At 47.2% G+C, this 12,936-nt stretch overlaps 1 protein-coding gene across 5 annotated transcripts in view; it reads right to left on the bottom strand.

Annotated features, from left to right (window-relative positions):
- nalcn (sodium leak channel, non-selective) overlaps window positions 1-12,936 on the bottom strand; it is a 135,476-nt gene that overhangs the window by 11,068 nt on the left and 111,472 nt on the right. For all 5 annotated transcript variants that reach the window (XM_052026246.1, XM_052026245.1, XM_052026247.1 and 2 more), the window contains 4 exons: window positions 12,057-12,189; window positions 4,599-4,714; window positions 1,339-1,496; window positions 240-390 (listed from right to left, as the gene is read on the bottom strand). In XM_052026246.1, the coding sequence (XP_051882206.1) occupies window positions 240-390; window positions 1,339-1,496; window positions 4,599-4,714; window positions 12,057-12,189 (558 nt within the window). The remainder of the gene's footprint in view (window positions 1-239; window positions 391-1,338; window positions 1,497-4,598; window positions 4,715-12,056; window positions 12,190-12,936) is intronic.

Raw genomic sequence — 12,936 nt, forward strand, 5'->3', positions numbered from 1 at the left:
CTGTGCTGGAAGAATACCCGACGTGTTCCACCTCCTTCGTAGGTACAACCTCTCACCACCCCTACAGATCTCACTTGTGCCTTCTGTCCAGTATCACAGGGAGCACAACTGGCCACAGTAACACGTGTGTGGTCTAACCAAGGCTCAGTGTGAAGTGGCTCCTGTTCAACGATTCACTTGTGCTGAGGATAGAGCCAAGGATATTTTTTGGGGACGGTCGAGGGGAATGAATTACTTACTGCTCTGATGCGCTTCAAACATTTTTTCAGCCACATCCGTATTGTTTGCTTGGCCACTTCTTCCTCGATGGTATATTCCAGCTGTTCCCTGGCCAGTAGTTCTTCCAGCTGAAGGCTTTTCCTGATGTCCACAGACCTGTATGAAAGCATGCTGTCCCAAGGGCAAGGAGATTGGCTTATTATTCAAATAAACGTCTCCGTCAAATATGAATAAACCTCGTGGAAATTGGAATTATTTGGTACAACTAATGTTTTCCATGCAAACTGAGGGTTAACTAGTGAGGACTGGTTGGGGTGTTGCGATGGTTCTCCCTCTGATGCAGAGGGTTAAGGTGTGTTAAGATGATTAAAGAATACGGGAGGGTTGTGAGAGAGGGAGAGCTTCTCCCACTGGCGGATGGGACGGAGGGCGGGTGGTAAAACTTTAAATGTTGAGCCCAGCAGTTCAGGGGTGATCTCAGGAAGTTCCCCCTCACACTGGGGGTGGTGGGAGCCTGGAAATCTCTCCTCCCGAGAAGCCGCTAACTTCAACAGTTCATGGGAAGCCTCTGAACCGAAACCGGTGGATTCTTGTTGGGGGAGCGGATTAAAGGATGTGGACCAAAGGCGGGAAGATGGAGTTCGGGGCCAGATCAGCCAAGGACCATGTTGGTTGATGGAACAGGACTGAGGAGCTGAAAGACCTTCCACTGGGATGTCGTGTGGTGTAGGTTTAGAGGGATATGGGCCATATCACTAGCTAAGGTAGGCAACTTGGTTGGAATGGATGAGTTGGGCCGAAGGACCTGTTTCCATGCTGTATAACTCTATGGAGGGGCTCCTGCAGGTGGTGGTGTTTCCACACACATGATGCTCTTGTTTTTGGTGACCGAAGTGGTGGGTTTGGGAGGTGCTGTCAGAATTTACCTGGGCGAGTAACTGCAGTGCATTTTGTCCATGTTTATCCAATCAAAACCCTTCCCTAATTCTGATGCCCTTCACTGGGTTATTCCTTAACTTTCCCCTTCTGAGACCAAAGGTTGCAGAATGTCCACGCTCTTCTGGCTAGAATGAACCGATACCACTATGCAGTGAGTTAGAGGGAAGTCTCTCGCTTTACCTGAGGACATCGTGAAACGTGACATCTCCGCCATTGTGCAGCCTCTCCATCTCGTAGCACATGTGCTTGAACAATAGCTTGTCCTTCTCCAGGTCCACTTCCAGCCGTCCACGTAACAGGCGGAGCAGGAACTTGACGCGCGAGGTCGGGATAGCTCCCTGGAGCAAGGAACAGGCAGCCACGTCACCACTGGCTCAGCCAGTTTGAACCGGTGTCCACATTGGCCAGTCAGCCTCTGTATCCATAACACCGCCTAATTCCTCCCACCACAGCTTATCCTCCCGCGGAAGCCCTTGTCTCAGTGTCTGCCCAGCTCAAGACTATTACTCCAACACACAATGTGGCACCGCGCTGCGCTGTCTCACGGCGCCAGAGACCCAGGTTCCATCCCGGCCTCCGGCGCTGTCTGTGTGGAATTTGCACGTTCTCTGTGCAGCCGTGTGGGTCCCCCGGGTGTTCTGGTTTCCTCCCACATCCTCAGTGGTAGGTTGATTGGCTGCTGGAAGTTACCCCTGGTGAGTAAGTGTGTGGTAGGATCTGGGGGAAGTTGATGGGAATGGGGGGAGAATGGATTACAAGGAAAATCAGTGGGGAATGGGATTGCTCTGGGATAGACTCAACAGACAGATACATGGATGGAAAAGGTTTAGAGGGATATGGGCCAAACATGGACAAATGGGACGAGCTTAGATTGGCATCTTCATTGGACTGGACAAGTTGGGCCGAAGGGCCTGATTCAGTGCTCTATGAATCTACGACTGACTGGCCTCATTCCACCGGGAAACCTGGGCCCACACTTGCACCATCCAGGTGCCAAAAGGCCCCAGACTGACGACTCTGAACTTTACTATTCTCACCCTTGGTTTGAAATCCCACGGTGGTCTCTCCTCCTCGTGTCTGTGACCTCCTGCAGCACTTCCGTTCTGCCAGATCTCTGCTCTCCCCCAGTTCCACCATCTCGGGATCCTAGATTTTAATCACTCCACTGCTGGTGGCCGTGCTTTGAGGAGGAACTTCCTCCTCATAACCCACTGCACCTCTTCCCTTCCCTATTCTCCCTGTTACCTCATGTAAACATTAAGGACGTTAGTTGAGCAAAACTTTACCTTCCAAAACTTTCCAATCGCCGACAGTTCAACATTATATTGTTTCATTCCTGCTCGTTTTTCTCGATTTACCTTCAGTGGGGAGTCCATAATTTTCTGACCACTAATGTTATACTGACAGGTCCACAGTGCCCACAGAGCCACACAGCACGGAAACAGGCCCTTCAGCCCATCAAGTCCATGCCAACCATCAACCACCCATTTACAATAATCCTACGCTAATTCCATCTGATTCTCCCCAAGTTCCCATCAGTTTCCCCATTCTACCAGTTACTTACAACAGAAACAATCTATAGCAGCCAATTAACCTACCACCTGTGGATGTGGGAGGAAACCGGAGCACCCAGGGGAAACACACTCCACACAGGCAGCACCCGAGGTCAGGATTAACCTGGGTCTTTACTAGCTGTACTAATTTCATTTATCTTCTTATACCCCCTAAACTTGCTGTTCTCCAGTATTTCTGGGAGTGTTTCGTTTTTGTGAAGACTGACACAAGTGATTTGTTTCCCATCTCTGCCATTTCATTATTTGCTCATATAATTTCCCCCTGAAACAAAAACAAAAGGTACTGGAAACACTCTGCAGGCCAGGCAGCATCTGAGGGGAAAGATGTCGTCTGACCTGCTGAGTGTCTCCAGCACTTTCAGGTTTTGTTTCAGATTTCCAGTATCTGCAGTTTTTTTTTCAGTTTTCATAATTTCTCCCAGTCTGTTGGTGACCATATTAACTTTTGATAATCTCTTACTGTTTATACATCAAAATAAGATTACAGACCGTCCCCGGGTTAAGAACGCTTGACTTATGGACAGCCCCTATATATGAACGAGCTCTCATAATATTCAATTCAAAAGTCCAACATATGTAAATACATTTGTTCCTACAAACATCAGAACTAGTTTCCTCTCTCTCTCCAATTTTAGTAATTGTTCTTTCTTATGTGCATTTGATGCCATTCATTGCAATATTACGGAGGTATGGTTACCATATCAAGTGATTTTTGTGTATTTTTTTGACCTATGGACAAAATTGACTTATGGACATCTGCAAAAACAGAACCTGTTCATTACCTGGGGACAGCCTGTATACAGTTTGTCTCTGCTTCTCACTAGGTCAGTCACAACCATGTCTTCTGTACTGAGTTCTTAAGTTTTCTGAAAAGAGTTTACTGCTCTTTTTTGGCAAGATTACGAGCCTTTACCCTAGACCTTTAATTTGTTTTGTTAGCCATGGTTGGACCACTTTTTCTCCTGTTTTTTAATGCCTTAAAGGGACATATGTTTGTTTCAAACGATGTGTTATTTCCTTAAATGTTGCCATTGCTGGTTCACTGTCAAACATAAAGCTCACGCTTTATGCCTTCATAGTTTGCTTTGTTTGGAATTAAGACCATGGTTTCAAACTGAACTAAATCAATTCCAATACCCGTTAACTACTAGAAGATTAATTAACCCCTTTTCATTAGATCTAGAATATCCTGGTTTCTCATTGGTTTTTCAACATACTGATCCAGTAAACCATCTCCCATACAGTCGATAAACTCATTCTCCACACCCTTACTGTACTTACTTTGGACTGCCCAGTCGATAGCTAGATTATCGTTCCACACACAGCAGTAGGCACCGACCACTGCGGTCAATGACTGCGTGGGTAAGGAGTGACGTGGTCACTGCACCGTGCTTCAGCAACACCCACAGGTTTATACTTCCATGTTCCATAAGCAAAATATTATTCAATATTCCTGCCATCTCATTATAGCTACCTGTGAATTCTTCTCCACCCCAGCCTTCCTCTTTTTGTTCCATACCACACAACAGAGAACAATACAGCACAGTTGTGCCGAACTAATTAAACTAGTAATTAAATACCTAACTAAAGTAATCCCTTCTGCCTACACAATGCCCATCTCCCTCCATTCTCTGCACATCCATGTGCCTATCTAAGAGCCTCTTAAATGCCTCTATCATATCTGCCTCCACCCCCACCCCTGGCAGCACATTCCAGGCACCCACCACTCTCTGTGTAAAAGAACTTGCCCCACACATCTCCTTTGAACTTTTCCCCTCTCACCTTAAATGCATGCCCTTAAGAGTATTTCAGCATTTAAGCTCCTTGATACTTTAACCCTTGGCTGTGCTGTGATTGGTCACTTACCTCTCTCTTGTCATCAACCATGTTCCAAATGATTTGGAAATGGCGAAGGTCATTGTAACTCAGGAGCTGATCCTCCTCGGTGGAATAAAAAAGCGAGAAGTTTTCCACAATGATTGCTGACGGAAAGAAGTGCAGGAAGGTTCATTATCTACGGTGTGGCAAAACAAATCCCCTGAACCTAACACACTGGTGTATGGTAGTGGTCCCTCAGTGGGTCACACTCACGCTCCTGAACTTGGAGATGGTGGGTCCTATACCGAAAACTCTAGATGATGATGCAGGGGGGGAGGGCCTCACTGGTGGAGGGGCAACCTTTCGTATCAGACAATGAAAGCTCTAAAGCAAAGATTGCACTTGGTGGCTTGGGGAAGACAGGAGGAACCTTCCCAGTGTCCTCCACAATGTTCACCACTCAATCCACAGCACAAAGACGATAGAACAATTATCACATCGCTCTTTGTGGGAGCTTGCTATGCACAAATTGGCTGCTATATTTCCTACATTACAATAATAAGTGCAACGTAAAATTACTGATTTAGCTATAAAGCATTGTGATACCCTGAAAGTAAAGTGCAAATCTTTCCTCTTGTGTAAGAGTTACGGTGCTGTAACGGGGCACTTCCAGTTTCTGCTACGAGGGCTGCAACACCAACACTAATCTGCCCACTGTTTTCATTCCCTGGACCAGCTCTTTGGAGAGTCTCTGATCAGGCCCAACCCCCAGCCCTGTAGGTTAATACTTAACCAACTTCCCTCTCAAAGCTTCTGTCGAGTCCACTTCCACTGCCCTTTCCGGCAGCACATCCCAGGTCACAGCATTCCCCTCCTCTCCGTGGTTCTTCCACTGATCCCCTCACTCTGTGTCCTTTGGTCGCCCACCCTCCTGCCCCTAGATTTAGTTTCTCATTTACTCCATCAAAACCCCTCCTGATTTTGAACGAATCCCATTAAATCTCCCTTTAACCTTCTGTGCTCTGCAATGAATGAACCCAGTGCCTCCAGTCTCTCCACAAATTAAGCTGTGAGTATTTTGTAGCCATCAACTATGGCTAGTGATACTCTGAACAAATTAGGGTAGATTCCCTCTGGTGAACACTTCTAACAAAACAGTCAGCCGGAGAAAACTCTATACATAGGAATTACCCTCAGTGCTAAATGCACGGTTAGATGGCTGGACGTGAGAAAAGGTGTTTTGTTATTGATCCCATGGACTTAACTCTCCTGCAGAATCCCTCAGTGTTCATGATAACCACTTAGTGAATGTCAGCAGAGAAACACAAGTGATTTTTAATAAGATTGCATATGAGCTCAACTCTGTGCCCATGCAGATGGGGTTACTCCAAGTCTGGTTACTCTCCCACTCTGAGTGACCATCTTCTCCACAGAATTTATATATAACTATCCTCCCTCTACATTTTTCAGAGGAAATCACGCTGCTTTTGTGGGTGAAATTGCAGTAGTTTCTGTAACCTCTGCTCCCTAAATGCTCTGCATTCTGATTAAATTAAATTTGTGTGGTGTACAATCGACTCTTTGCTGTGAACCATCCCATCCCCAACTCAGTACCTGACTGTGTTGCCATCTGCTTTTGTTAACGTGTCGCTGTAATCAGTATGTGCTCTAAACAAATGCCTTTATTCTGTTGTGTTTATTAGGTCTCAGTAGAAAGAAAAGGTTGCACATTTCTCCAGCGACTTTCCGTCAATGTTCTGAGGCCAATGAAGTACTTTGAAAGTGCCTCAAGTAGGAACCATAGCAGCCAATTTGTGCAGAAATTTGACAATGGCCAAATCATTTATTTTTGTGAATTTTATTGGCAGGGACCACAGTTCCAACCCTGTGCTACCTCGAACATAGCAAGTCTTAACTATGACACAGGAGCGTTATCAAGCGCGCAAGGAGATATTAGGGCAGGTGAACCAAAGCTCAGTCAGTTTGAAGGGAGACCTTGGTTGCGTAGACAGTCGAGAGAGAGGGAGAAAGAATTAAGTAGAAGAACAGGACTCGAGGGGCTGAGTTATGGAGTGAGGTTGGGCAGGTTGGGACTTTTTCATTGGAGCGTAGGAGACTGAGAGATGATCTTATAGAGGTGTATAAAATCATGAGGGGCATAGATAGGGTGAATATGCACAGTGTTTTTCCCAGGGTTGGGGAATCCAGAACTAGAGGGTATAGATTTAAGGTGAGAGGGGAGAGATAGGAACCTGAGGGGCAACTTTTTCACCCAGAGAGTGGTGAGTATATGGAATGGACTGCCAGAGGAAGTGGGTGAGGCGGGTACATTAACAACATTTAAAAAGTACTTGGACAGGTACATGGATAGGAAAGGTTTAGAGAGATATGGGCCAACGCGGGCAAATTTTAAGTGGGAATCTTGGTCGGCATGGACCATCTGGGCCGGAGGGCCTGTTTCTGTGCTGTCTGACTCTACAACTGGAAACGTAGAGGTATGATCAACATGGAGTGGGACTGTGTGAAGAAGGGACACACTGACATTTGGACATCTGCTCACTGCTTTTGTGGGAGCAGAACTGATGCAGGTTTTCAACTGATTTAGCTTTACAGCCCTGAGAACATCCCACTATCCCTGAGCACAGAGGAAAACAGAAAATGCACAGATGTTTTGGGATCCTGTGTAGCAGGGACAGTCTGGTAAGTTGTACAAACTTAAACTCTGATAATTGTGGGCCAGTTGGATAAGGTGATTATGGAGGCCAGCAGGGATTTGAAGGAATTAAAAGAAACAAGCACACATAAGGAAAGGACATACATTTGGCTGTAGAACCAAAGCAACGTCTAGGAGTTATGGAAAGAAATGTATAAAAAGGTGCCTCACAGGATAACTGACAGCTATAACTCCAGAGACCAACAACTGCAGAAGACCCTAATGCTGGTCTTTATTAGTTGGGGCACTGAGTTCAAGAGTTATGTTGCAGCTTTATAAAGCTCTGGTTAGGCTGCATCTGGAGTATTGCATTCAATTCTGGTCGCCCCATTATAGGAAGGATGTGGAGGCTTTGGAGTGGGTGCAGAAGAGGTTCACCAGGATGCTGCCTGGATTAGAGGGTACGTGCTATAAGGAGAGGTTGGACAAACTTGGGTTGTTTTCTCTGGAGCGGCAGAGGCTGAGGGGAGATGATAAAATTATGAGAGGCAGAGACAGAGTAGACAGCTGGTATCTTTTTCCCAGGGTCAAAATGTCTAACACTGGGGACATGCATTTACGGTGAGGGGGGAATGTTCAAAGGAGACATAGGTAGGAAGAGGGATGAGGTCCTGAAAAGTGAGTTTAGGGAGCTAGGCAGAAGGCTGAAGAGCAGGACCTCAAGGGTAGCAATCTCGGGATTGCTGCCAGTGCCATGTGATAGTGAAGGTAGGAATAGGAGGAGGTGGCAGATAAATGCGTGGCTGAGAAGCTGGTGCAGGAGGGAAGGTTTTAGATTTTTGGGTCATTGGGATCTCTTCTGGGCAAGGTGGGACCTGGACAGAGAGGACGGGTTACACCCAAACCTGAGGGGGGCCAATATCCTTGCGGCCAGGTTTGCTAGGGTGATTCAGGAGGGTTTAAACTAGATTGCGAGGGGGAATGGAACCGGAGGAGTAGGTCAGAGGAAGAAGAGGATGGGGAAGAGTCAGATCTGACAGGTAGAGAAGCTTTGAGGAAGGAGAAGCAGAGTACAGGCTATAAAATTAGTAAGGTGGATGGGCTAAAGTGCATTTACTTAAATGCAAGAAGTATCAGGAATAAGGAAGATGAACTGAGAGCTTGGATAAGTACATGGGACTATGATATTGTGGCTATTACAGAGACGTGGCTGACATCAGGGCAGGAATGGATATTGAATATTCCTGGATTTCAGTGTTTTAAAAGGGATAGGGATGGGGGGAGAAGAGGAGGAGGGGTGGCGATACTGGTCAAGGACACTGTTACAGCTGCAGAAAGGGTGGATAATGTAGAAGGATCCTCTCTAGAGTCAATATGGGTGGAAGTTAGGAACAAGAAAGGGGCAGTTACCCTCCTGGGAGTATTCTATAGGCCCCCCGGTAGCAGTAGGGATACTGAGGAGCAGATTGGGAGGCAGTTTTTGGAAAGATGCAAAAATAACAGGGTTATTATAATGGGAGATTTCAACTTTCCAAATATCGATTGGCACCTACTTAGCGCCAAAGGTTTAGACGGGGCGGAGTTTAAGTGCGTCCAGGACTGATTCCTGTCACAGTATGTTGACAGGCCGACTAGAGGGAATGCCATGTTAGATCTAGTTTTAGGTAATGAACCAGGTCAGGTGACAGATCTATCAGTGGGTGAGCATTTGGGGGACAGTGACCACTGCTCCATAACCTTTAGAATTGTCATGGACAGGGATAGGAGCAGAGAGGACGGGAAGATATTTAATTGGGGAAAGGCGAATTATGAGGCTATAAGGCGAGAACTTGGGAGAGTAAATTGGGATGACATTTTTGAAGGGAAATGTACTATGGAGATGTGGTCGATGTTCAGGGATCTTTTGCAGGATGTTAGGGACAAATTTGTCCCGGTGAGGCAGAGAAGGAATGGCAGGGTGAAGGAACCGTGGGTGACGAGAGAGGTGGAAAAACTAGTTAGGAAGAAGGCAGCATACATGAGGTGTAAGCAGCAAGGATAAGACAGGGCTCGTGAGGAATATAGAGTGGCAGGGAAGGAACTTAAGAAAAGGCTGAGGAGAGCGAGAAGGGGACATGAAAAGGCTTTGGCGAGTAGGGTTAAGGAGAATCCCAAGGCTTTTTTCTCGTACGTGAAGAGCAGAAGGACGGCGAGAGTAAAGGTAGGTCCGATTAAAGACAAAGGTGGGAGGATGTGCCTGGAAGCTGTGGAAGTGGGTGAGGTTCTCAATGAATACTTCTCTTCAGTATTCACCAAGGACAGGGGTCTTGATGATGCTGAGAACAGTGTTGGTGAGGGTAATGTTCTAGAATATGTAGATATCAAGAGAGAGGATGTGTTGGAGTTGTTAGAAAATCTTAGGACAGATAAGTCCCCGGGGCCTGACGGAATATTCCCCAGGCTGCTTTGTGAGGCAAGGGAGGAGATTGCTGAACCGTTGGCTACGATCTTTGAGTCCTCGTTGTCCACGGGGATGGTACCGGAGGATTGGAGGGTGGCGAATGTTGTCCCCTTATTCAAAAAAGGTAGTAGGGATAGTGCAGGGAATTATAGACCAGTGAGCCTTACGTCTGTGGTGGGTAAGCTGTTAGAAAGGATTCTAAGAGATAGGACCTATGACCATTTAGAGAATCATGGACTGATTAAGGACAGCCAGCAAAGCTTTGTGAAGGGAAGATCTTGCCTCACAAGCCTGATAGGGTTCTTTGAGGAGGTGACCAGGAAGATTGATGAGGGTAGTGCAGTGGATGTGGCCTACATGGATTTTAGTAAGGCGTTTGATAAGGTTCCGCATGGTAGACTTCTTCAGAAGGTCAGAGGCCAAGGGATCCAGGGAGGCTTGGCCATGTGGATTCAGAATTGGCTTCCTGCAGAAAGCAGAGGGTTGTGGTGGAGGGAGTGCATTCGGATTGGAGGGCCGTGACTAGTGGTGTCCCACAGGGATCGGTTCTGGGACCTCTACTTTTTGTGATATTTATTGATGACTTAGATGGGGGGTGGAAGGGTGGGTTAGCAAGTTTGCAGATGACACAAAGATCAGTGGTGTTGTGGATAGTGTGGAGGGCTGTCAAAGCTTACAGAAGGATATTGATAGGATGCAGAGCATAGCTGACAAGTGGCAGATGGAGTTCAATCCAGACAAGTGTGAGGTGGTACACTTTGGAAGGACAAACTCCAAGGTAAAGTACAAGGTAAATGGCAGGATTCTGGGCAGCTTAGAGGAGCAGAGGGATCTGGGGGTGCATACCCACAGATCACTGAAAGTCGCCTCACAGGTAGATAGGGTAGTTAAGAAAGCTTACGGGATGTTAGCTTTTATAAGTCGTGGGATCGGGTTTAAGAGTTGCGAAGTAATGATGCAGCTTTACAAAACTCTGGTTAGGCCACACTTAGAGTACTGTGTCCAGTTCTGGTCGCCTCATTATAGGAAGGATGTGGAGGCGTTGGAGAGGGTGCAGAGGAGATTTACCAGGATGCTGCCTGGATTAGAGAGTATGGATTATGAGGAGAGACTAAAGGAGCTAGGGCTGTTCTCATTGGAGAGGAGGAGGATGAGGGGAGACATGATAGAGGTATATAAGATATTGAGAGGAATAGATAGAGTGGACAGCCAGCACCTCTTTCCCAGGGCACCAATGCTCAAAACAAGAGGACATGGCTTTAAGGTAATGGGTGGGAAGTTCAAGGGAGATGTCAGAGGGAGGTTTTTCACCCAGAGAGTGGTTGGTGCATGGAATGCGCTGCCTGGGGTGGTGGTGGAGGCTGATACGTTGGTCAAGTTCAAGAGATTGTTAGATAAGCATATGGAGGAATTTAAGATAGAGGGATATGTGGGGGGAAGGGGGTAGATAGTCTTAGGTGTGGTTTGAAGGGCGGCACAACATGGTGGGCTGAAGGGCCTGTATTGTGCTGTATTGTTCTATGGTTCTGTGAGATGTGTGGGGCAAGTTTTTTTTTTACACAGAGTGCCAGGAATGTGCTGCCAGGGGTGGGGGTGGGGTTGGAGGCAGATGTGATAGAGATGTTTAAGAGGCTCTTAGATAGGGACATGAATGTGGAGAGAATGGAGGGAGATTGACCTTGTGTAGGCAGAAGGTACTGGTTTAGTTGGCATTTAATTATTAGTTTAGTTAGTTTGGCTCAACCTCACGGACCACAGAACCTGTTTCTGTGCTGTACTGTTCTATGTCCTACCTCATGCCAAGAACTTGGAGAAGAACTCACTGCATCGAGCTGCAGCTAGGTTCATCGAGAGCGGGTAATATAAGGAGTGGGTTTTGGAAGTTGTGAAACTAAATAACGAGTTGTGTAACTAAAGAGTTAACAAGACCTGTTTGAAACTATGTAGTGAATCTCTGAGCGGTGGGAACTAATCGTGATTAACACAGTTATTAACCAAGTGGTTGTCTGGTGTGTTTTATCATGTGCTGCGATTAACTGGCACAGTAGAGGAGTGGAAAGCGATTGATTCCTGAGCTTGGGCCCAGGCAGCTGAAGGAAGCTGGTGACGGAGCGCTGAGAATCAGGGATGATCAAGAGGTCTGAACTGGTGAATTAACCAGAACAAGAGAGGCCTCAGGGAAAATCTGAAAACAGGGGCCCATGGAACGAAGTACGATCTCCCTCACACTGAGCCCACCCACCAGTTGGCAGCCACACGGTAGTGACCATGGTCTGTATGATAACACCTCCCTTGGACATGGCTTATGTTATCAGCAGGCCTTCCACTCAAGTTGTGAGGTGGTGGTCAACTCCAGCGACACCTGGGCAGTGCCTCTTCACCACCCAGTTCACCTGGCTTAAGACTAACTTACCAACGAGCAGGTTTAACATGATGTACGCGATGATGACGTAAAAGGAGCAGAAATACATCAGGGCTCCGGCGTAGTTCCCACAGTCCGTCTCCCAGTAGTTCTCGTCGCTGGGAGTGCAGAAAGGTGGTTGGACCTGAGGAAGAATTACAAGAGGCATTGAACTGCTGGCTCTCCAACATTCCCTGGGAGTCCCCAGGAATTACAGCTCCCCACTCGCATCTTCTCATTTTTCCCTCATTGGAGGAGGCCATTCAGCCAATTGAGTCAATGCCAGCTCACAGGGCATTCCCACCAATCCCATTCGATCACATTCGCCTGTATTCTATTCTCTCCCTCATGACCACCAATTCCCCCCAAGATTCCACCCCTCACCTACGAACTGGGGACAATTTACAGCGGCCAATTAACTTACCAACCTACAGGTCTTTGGGATGTGGGAGGAAACTGGAGCACCCAGGGGAAACCCACGCGGTCACAGGGAGAACGTGCAAACTCCACACCGACAGCGCTGGAGGTCAGGGTTGAACCCAGGTCTCTGGAGCTGCGAGGCAGCAAATTTACCCATTGCGCTACTATGCAGCTCTGTGTCAAAACTCAGCAGAAAGACCTCAGGAGGTTAAACAAATGCAGCTCTTCCCAGTTTTCTCCTACTTTTTTTCTGTCGATTCCAGGAATATCACTAGGGTTGGGAGACGAGACCCACACCAACTCAGGGGTCATGCACCACTTGCCCTGTTGCAGTCTGTGGCCTTTGCTCTCCTGTGCCCTACCTGCATTATGTCCGGGAATGGTACGATCCCAGACAGAAGGCAGCTCATCCAATGGGAAAGCAGAAGAGCAGGCAGAGACCACTCAGCCCCTCAAGCCTGCTCTGGCACTT

This window comes from Pristis pectinata, chromosome 11 (assembly GCF_009764475.1).
Source record: "Pristis pectinata isolate sPriPec2 chromosome 11, sPriPec2.1.pri, whole genome shotgun sequence".
NCBI classification, from domain to species: domain Eukaryota; kingdom Metazoa; phylum Chordata; class Chondrichthyes; order Rhinopristiformes; family Pristidae; genus Pristis; species Pristis pectinata.